General features: G+C 44.5%; 1 protein-coding gene across 5 annotated transcripts in view; it reads right to left on the reverse strand.

Annotated features, from left to right (window-relative positions):
* Window positions 1-7,935, reverse strand: part of TXNDC11 (thioredoxin domain containing 11) — a 59,916-nt gene extending 51,981 nt beyond the window's left edge. For 2 of the 5 annotated variants that reach the window (XM_079121404.1, XM_079121403.1), the window contains exon 1: window positions 1,291-1,429. Coding sequence is in view for 3 of the 5 variants with exons in the window: in XM_079121405.1 (XP_078977531.1) it covers window positions 1,291-1,507; window positions 7,563-7,849 (504 nt within the window). In the remaining 2 variants the exon portion in view is untranslated. Of the gene's footprint in view, window positions 1-1,290; window positions 1,508-7,562 lie in introns of those variants that run through there. The other 3 variants (XM_079121405.1, XM_079121402.1, XM_079121401.1) reach the window with 3 other exon arrangements.
* Between the last annotated feature and the right edge of the window lie 635 nt (window positions 7,936-8,570).

Genomic DNA, 8,570 nt, shown 5'->3' on the forward strand with positions numbered 1-8,570 from the left:
GCCTTCTGTTTGTTGCTGTAATTGGGAGAAGCTACAGAACCTGTGTAGGGCAGGGTCTTAGCAGATATCCTGCAATGCTCAAAACTGCTCCGCACTGGCAAGTGCCATCCACATCATCCCATAGTTTTCTAAATGCCTGCCAAGTACTGACGTTGGAGAAAAACCTGTTTCTTACTACCCAAATCCAGAACTGTTAACTCCCTTCAACGTGTGACTGAGGTCCCTTCATATGTGAGTTCTAAGTGAGATTGCTGTGCTCACTGAATTTCTCAGGAATATAATTTCTGTGTAGACTGAGGACAGAGAGCACTTTGCTGTTCAGAGTCCCCAGCGCATCACACCTCCATCAGGCTGTATTTATAACTACCACATTCACAGTGGTGCTATATAAAAGTACAGGGACCTGCTTTGCCCAAGCATTCACATACTGAAATACATAAAGTTTACTTGTAATTTACTTTTCTTTTTTCCAACTATTTTTGGTTACAATTAGCACTCTAGATTATTTGAAATTAGATGTGCAGGGAAGTTTTACCACCTATGAATTTCTTTTAGGACAGAACAAGGAACATTACAAAATACTCATTTTCTAAAAGACACTGGGATCCACTTGGCTGAAAACAACTGCCATAAGAGATGACTTATTTATCCCTCTTACCCAGTCCAAAGTTGGCATTCATTAAACATCTGATGAATACAGTTCTGGTTCATGCATTAAAAAGGTCAATGCTGTGACAATGTAGTCATATCATACATAAATTTCTCCTACATAAAATTTACCTAGCCATTATCAAATGGATATGCAAAATATTCATCGAACTAGGATTTCAGTCCCCTCCCTCCTTCCATGATAGCCTTTGTCTGAAGATCCAGAATCTGCAGGGTTCAATGGTGCATGCTCGTAATCCCAGTGACTCAGGAGGTTGAGGAAGGAGGATCTATAGTTCAAAGCCAGCCTCGGCCAACAATGAGGTGCTAAGCAACTCAGTGAGACCCTGTTACTAAATAAAATAAAAACAGGGCTGGGGATGTGGCTCAGTGAGGGCCCCTGAGTTCAATCCCCAGTACCCACCCTGCCAAAAAAGATCCAGAATTTGTTCCCACTCTTGTCCTCAACTATGACCGTCACACTCAAATTCTTTGTTCTTTACAGCAGGCTTTGAAATTGACAAACCACCCCAGAGTTCACCTTGACAAAACTGCCAGATGGACAGGGAGTCTCCAGGAGACATCATCTCTTACACACAGAATTGATGATCATTAACTTTTGGGGCTGAATGTCAGTGTTACCTGGTCTGAAAGCCGGCTTGCTGCATGCTCGATTTCTGCCCTGGCAGCAATGGACTGGCCACACCACGGGGCATAAAAGAACAGAAGTACCACCTCCGAATCCCGGCGAACGTGTTCAGCATAGTCCAGTTGTCCCTGAAAGAGGTCAAGGACCAGAGACCTCGAGGAGAAAAAGCTGACAGGTGGTTTTGCTGGGATTATCACATCTTTTGCTCGACTAAAAAAGAATAAACACAAACAAGATTGCTTATTTATCTTCTTCTTACAACAGCTTTGGGTAGAAGGAGAATGAAGTTTAAAAGAAAAGGCCTTCTTTGAATAAAACAGTGGAGTTCTCGAATCACTGTCCTGAAGTAAAAGTAGTATACTGTGCTAAGGCAATTTCCAGCCGACACAGACATGAATGACATTGCAGAAATGATTCTCTGGTATTCTGTCCCACTAGGCATGGACTAGAAGAGGACTGGAGAGCAGAATACTCTACAGCCTTGCTGCCACACCCCAAAGATTCCATTCCCAACCTCTTTGCAGCCTGGCTTACCACAGGAGCCACTGGTCTTTAGGGCTACCAGCTCTGGAGCTCAGAAGTATGGGGAGGGAACACACAGGCCACACTAGTAAGACTGCTATGTAGCTGCTTACCAGTGACTCAAATCTGAGAAAACGTAAGTGAGTTAGGTAGGGCAGGTCTATATTTATACAGGGCATTCATGCAAAAGTAATAATTAAATAATAATACACATTTTTCCAAAAACATCATATAATCCAAAAGGTATAAAACACAAGTAACAAAGCAATAAGTCTACTTAACTAGAAAACAGGCTTTCTGAACACCTGCGGTTCCCAGTAGGGAGAAGTCAGGAGGAGAAGGAACCCTGAACAAGTGTTCAGAAGTCAGAATGGTCATAACTTTTCCATCAGGACAAACAGGTTCTGGCTGGGACTATATCTCACCAAGTTCAAGTGGCCTTGAGTTGTCCATATACTTGTACTAACAGCATAAAACTGCCGTAATAGTTTAGCTAAGAAACAAGCTATATAAAAATGAACCCTAAAAAAAAAAAAAAAAAAAAAAGAAAATACTAAACCAAAAGAAGGCAGAAAGGACTGAGAGGAACCAAACCCAGAAAGTACAAATAGAAAACAAATAGCAAGAAGACTTAAACCAAACCACATCAGTAATTATAATTACATTCAATAGAAAAAGACTAAACAAACCAAGTAATAGAAGAGAGACAGCTAGACAATATAAAGCAAGACCCAATTATATATTATCTAAGAGATACATTTTACTACTCAGGAGGAAGGAGGATCCCATGTTCCAGACCAGCCTGGGCAACTTAGTGAGTCCCGGTCTCAAAATAAAATAAAAAGGGCTGAAGCTGTAGTTCAATGGTACAGTGCTTGCCTAGTATGCCCAAGGCCCTGGATCCAATCCACAACACTGAAAAAAAAAGGGGGGGAGGACATATTTTAGATATAAAGACAAAGGACAGAAGCATAAAGATGAGAAAAGAAAAGTAAAAAGGAGTACTGCTAATAGTAAGCATAAAAAGCCGACATGACTCATCGGGTAAATAGCTTAACTGAGGCAGTCTTACCATTCATGGTTATTCCAAACAAAAATACTCAGACATACTATAACTCGGATGAATCCCAAAATAATTATGCTGAGTGAAAAGTTAGACATCAAAGAGTACATATAATATGACTGTGCTTCTATGAAATCCCAAAATAGACAAAAGTGCTAAAAGGAACAGATCTCCTATTTGAATGACATTTTAACCCCAAAGTCTATATAGAATACATCCACAATCTGAAAAGGGACTGGGGTTGTAGTTCAGTGGTAGAGCACTTGCCTAGCATGCTTGAGGCCCTGGGTTCGATCGTCAGTACCATTTAAAAAAATAAAATATATATACCACAGTTTCTTTATCCATTCATCTGTTGAAGGGCATCTAGGCTGGTTTCACAATCTAGCTATCGTGAACTAAGCTACTATAAACGTTGATGTTGCTGTGTTACTGTAGTATGCTAATTTTAAGTCCTTTGGGTATAAACCAAGGAATGGGATAACTGGGTCAAAAGGTGGGTCCATTCCAAGTTTTCTGAGGATTCTCCATACTGCTTCCAAATGTTTTCCCTGATAAGTGGAGAATGATATACAATGGGGTTGGGGGGTGGGGAGTGAGAGAAGAATGAGTAACTCTGGATTATGTAGAGGAAATGGGGGGGTATGAAAAATGGTGGAATGAGACAGACATCATTATCCTGTGTGCATGTATGATTACACGCATGGTATGAATCTACATCATGTACAACCACAGAAACGAAATGATGTACCCCATTTGTGTACAATGAATCAAAATGCAGTCTGTAAAAAATTTAAAAATAATTTAAAAAAAATAAATAAAATAAAACAAAGGTATTGTGCCCATAATCTGAAAAATTCACTGACATGATTATTTATAAAATGTTGATTTACCAACTGTTATTGTGCTTCACACATGGTTCTTCAGAGGTACAGGCCCCTAGGCCAGCATAGCCAGTAGGCTGTATTCTAAGGAGCTTACTTTCTAGCAGAGGAAGATGGCAAGTAACCAAACAAACAACTAACAATAAAAGTACACAAAATGGTCACTGCTGTGTAGAGAATAAAATGTGGTGATGTAACACAGGGACACAGCAGTCCCACTATAGGGCAGTAGGCAGAATAGTACCATCTAATGTGAGACCTGAATGACAAGACAGCCATGCAAAGAAATGGGAAAGGCTGCATGGTGAAAAGTGACACATTCTCAAGAGATCCAAAGTCCTGTTATTTGGAGCAATTATGTTTTGTTTTGTTTTGTTTGTTTTTTTAACCATTCAAATAGCATGTTAGGCACCTAATAATGCAATCTGTGGGAAAAGACAGGTGTCTGACAGCTCAAGAAAAGAGAATCATCAACTTAGTGTTTTTGCTCTGCAGGTTCAGAGGAGTTCCTAAAGTAAACAAGCCAGATAAATTAAAAGACCAATCAAAACACAAACATTAGCCAGGCAGGGTGGTACATGCCTGTAATTCCAGTACTTGGGAGGATGAGGCAGGAGGATACTAAGTTCAAGGCCACCCTGTGCAACCTGGTGAGATCCTGTCTGAAAATGAAAACAATGGCTGCAGTGTGTGTGGCTCAGTAATAGAGCATTTCCCTAGTGTGTGCAAGGCCCTGGGTTTAATCCCAAGTAACACAAAAAAGAAAGAGGTGGGGGAGGGAGGTAGGGAAGGAGAGGGAGAAAGAGAAACTGGCCAGGAAAGAGAAACATTTGCCTCTGCTCCATCAGAAACATTCATGAGTTCCATTTATCTCTTGAATTTGCTTCTGTTTCTGAAAAACTATACCCACATCAAAGATGTTCTGCAGTTCTGCAATGTTTCAGGTGCAAAAAAAAAAATCAAGAGTTGTTTGTAAACAAGAAAGGCCTGTTGTAAACTCATTTTTTTTTTTTTTTTTTGAGGGGGTACTGGGGATTGAACCCAGGGGTGCTTTACTACTATGTTACACCTCCAACCACCCCCAACCACCCTTTTTTTAAATAGGGTTTCACTCTGTTGCTTAGGGTCTTGATACATTGCTGAGGCTTGCCTCAAACTTGTGATCCTCCTGCCTCAGCTTTGCAAATCACTGGGATACAGGTGTGCACCACACCTAGCTGCAAACCCAATTTTTACACGAAACTTATACCCTACACCTCTTTCCAAGGAGGATAGAGGCAGTTTTGAAATAACAAAAAAAAAAAAAAGCAAAAACGAGTGTATGTGCACATAGGTATACATTTACATCTAATACACACACCCATTTTTTTCAAATCCTTCAAATCAAGATAAAAGGAAAGCAAGCAGGATGAAGTCATGGAGATTTAACGTACAGAAATGTAGGTAGGTGGAGATTAAACTGCCCAGGGAGGCACAATTATTAGCTGTGACCCAACCTAAAAATCAACTTTTTTTTATACTATATAGTTTGAAGTCAGCTGACAGACACTAAAGAGAGCAGTCATTTATTTCAGGTTGGGAGCTACTAGTAATAATTAAAAAACAATAACAAAAATTTTAAAAGATTCCAAAAGACTCCAATTATTCTCCCCTAAGTCTCTGTCCTTATTAAAAATCTTAAAATAAGAAAAGGGGACACAAATGCCAGAGTCAGTTGTGTGGCAATAAAATAGTAACATGACACCATTCCATCAAAAAAGACTGAAAAAATTAATTTAAGCCTATTAACAGACTGCTAAATTTGCCAGTAGCATAGAAAGAAAATGAACAAACAAACTCATTGACAGCTCACTCTCATTGCCAGAAGCAGGTCAGAATTTCAATATGCCAGCTCTAGAAACTGTATTTACACTCCTTCTTCCTGAAATCTCAAAGAACTTCCTTATCAAGTCATGCTGTCTCAGAACAAACACAAAACATTATTTACACAGTTAGACAAACTGATGTTTAAAAAAAAAAAAAAAAAAAACTCACAGACCTTTGGGAGAGACACCTCTCTTCCTAATTTGAACCCAAGTGCCAACTTGCAAAATTGTAAAATACTTTTGTATATTTTCCTTGCGGAGGGCAATGATGAAGAGCAAGGTTAAGAGACCTGACAATAAAAAATTCAAATTTCATGGGGCTGGGGTTGTGGGTTAGTGGTAGAGTACTCACCTAGGATGTGTGAGGCACTGGGTTCGATTCTCAGCACCACATAAAAAAATAAAGATATGGTGTCCATCTACAGCTAAAAATATTTTTTTAAAAAATTCAAATTTCAGTTCAGTCATTTAATAGATGGGTTTGACTTTGGGCAGGTTTTGTAATGTGACCAAAGGCTTGACTCTTTCACCTATAAATTGGGAAGGATAACAGTATGCTCAGGCTTTATTGGTAATTGTAAGATTTAAATGAGATCTATGCTAGGCTCTCAACTACATGTTAAATGAATAAATGCATTCATCTGGACACAGTTCCCAAGAAGGCATTTCTGTTCACCAGGAGACATCTAGTAATGTCTGGAGACTGGTTCTCACATCTGAGGGCATGTGCTACCAGCATCTAGTGGGTACAAGTCAAAGATGGTGCTAACCCTTCTTGAATACACAGGACAATCCCCTACAACATAGAATAATCTGGCCCCAAACTGCAATAGTGCTGAGATGGAAAAACCCTAATGGCACGATACCCGGCACACAGCAAATGTTCTAGGACAGTTATTTAAATTTGTTATTTTTCCACTAAAATACCCAATCCTGTAATATCTTTTTGGCAATGGGGAGCAAAATAAACTTAAAAAAAATTTTTTTTCAAAGTCTCCAGTTGAAATCTTCCTCTTGGCTGACACATCAAAAGGATATTATCAGTGGCAAAGGTTTCATAAACCAGAGTCTCAAAAGATACACTGTGGACCTGGGAGGCCAGAGTACAACTGAAATGTAAATTTTGTATCAGTGTACTTCCCTGAGAAAAGGCACATTAACTTTCATTCTTCCTCCTCACTATCCTCCAGCCTGCTCAAGTCTTCCCTCCCTCCAGTTCCAGGAAAACACCAAGTTTGTCCAGTCTCAAAACTTTGTACTTGCTGTTCCCTTTACCTTGGACACTCTTCCCTCCTGTCTTCCCAGGGCTGACTCCTTCCTCTCCCTGTGAGCCTCCAATTCCTTAAGAAGGCATTTCAGTCCCACCCTCGTCCCTTCTATTCTCTACACAGCACTTCTTGAAGCTCTTCAAAATTGTTTCCTTGTTCATCGTCTGTACCACCCACTGGAATATCCACCCAAGGCGGGCAGAGACTTTTGTCTTCACTGTTGATTTAACGAATGCTGGGCAGACAGTGGGCACTGATAAATAATCATCAGACCAACGAGTGCCCCAACTCCCAAGAGCCTGGGACTCTCAAACGGCTGTGAATAACTACATTGGTTGCACAAGGGAAATGAAACAGGTGAAAAACGAGGGTCTTATATTCTAAGCAGAAGTGACAGGTGCACCCTCAGAGACCCTAACAAGTGAGAGCAGCTCAGAAACACGACCCACCTCCCCCGGTGCTAAAACGGGATGGAGCGGCGCCAGGCAGCACCCGGAAATCTCGCCATATGGCTGGCCGGGCACGGAAACTGGGGGGCCGTGGCCGCGGGCCTGGGGAGGGTCAAGTCCGTGGCTCCAGGCAAGGTCAGGCCCGACTTCCCTGCGGAAGCCGCTAGGACCCCCGACCCTGAAGGCCCCGAGCCGGCCATCCATGACGACCCACCCGGCTGAGGGGCGCTGGGCCGCGGACCCGGGGCCCGGCCGCCTCACCTGCAGGTGAACTTGAGGGCGAGGAGCAGCGCGCAGCCGAGCGCCACGGCCCCGCAGAGCAGCTCTGGCCGCCGGCGCGCCATGAGGGAGGCGCCGCGCAGCCCGCGGCGGAGCCGACCCGCCGAGGACGCTTCGGCCGGGGCCGGGCCAGGGGAGCCGGAGCCCGCGGGGCCGCCGCCGCCGCCACCCTCGTCCTCGGCGTCGTCGCTGCTGCTGCTGCCGCTGCCGCGGCCTCCGCATTCCGACATTACATGCTCCCAGTCGCCGGCTTTATACCGCTGCCGCCGCTGCCGCCTCGGGCCCGGGGGCCCGGCCCGGCCCGCCGCTCCCCAACCCCGCAGCCGACCGCGCCCGCTAACCCGGACCCTCCACGTCAGCCGCGCCGCGGCGGCGCTCCGCCCCCGCGGCTCCGCCCCGTCCCCGCGACTCCGCCCCCTTCTCACGGAGTCTGCGCCAACCCGAACTCCTCCCGGCAGTCCCGCCCCCTTGGGCCCGCCCCCCCCCGGTGCCCACAGAGTCTGCGCCCGCGTCGTTTCACGGGCCCCGCCCCCGTCCGCGGAGTCTGCTGGGGTGCTGCCGTCCTCACGCGCCTGTGGCCCCATCCCCGCCCAGGCAGTCTGCGCAGGCGCAGCAATGGAACATCTGGAAACTGCTGTCCTGTCCTACCAGCCCGCACGTGTGGAGTAGTGGTCCCGCCGGTAGTTTCGCTAGGCTTTAGGAGCCCCGATGATAACAGCAATCGGGGCCACTACTCTCACAACAGAACCTGGAAGACCCTGTGCCATTCGTTTATTCGTGCGAGGGCGAAAGGGGACACAGGAGTGAGACAGGAGAGGTCTCGGCTGCTGCTCTCAGGACTACATGAGGTGATTCATGGAAGGTGCTGAGCATAGAAGTACTCGATAAATCTTAGTTATTGATGTGTGCCGCTGCCAGCGACCTTGCCTCGATTAACTCCTGC

The sequence above is a fragment of the Sciurus vulgaris genome (assembly GCF_902686455.1).
Source record: "Sciurus vulgaris genome assembly, chromosome: 18".
Lineage (NCBI taxonomy): Eukaryota > Metazoa > Chordata > Mammalia > Rodentia > Sciuridae > Sciurus > Sciurus vulgaris.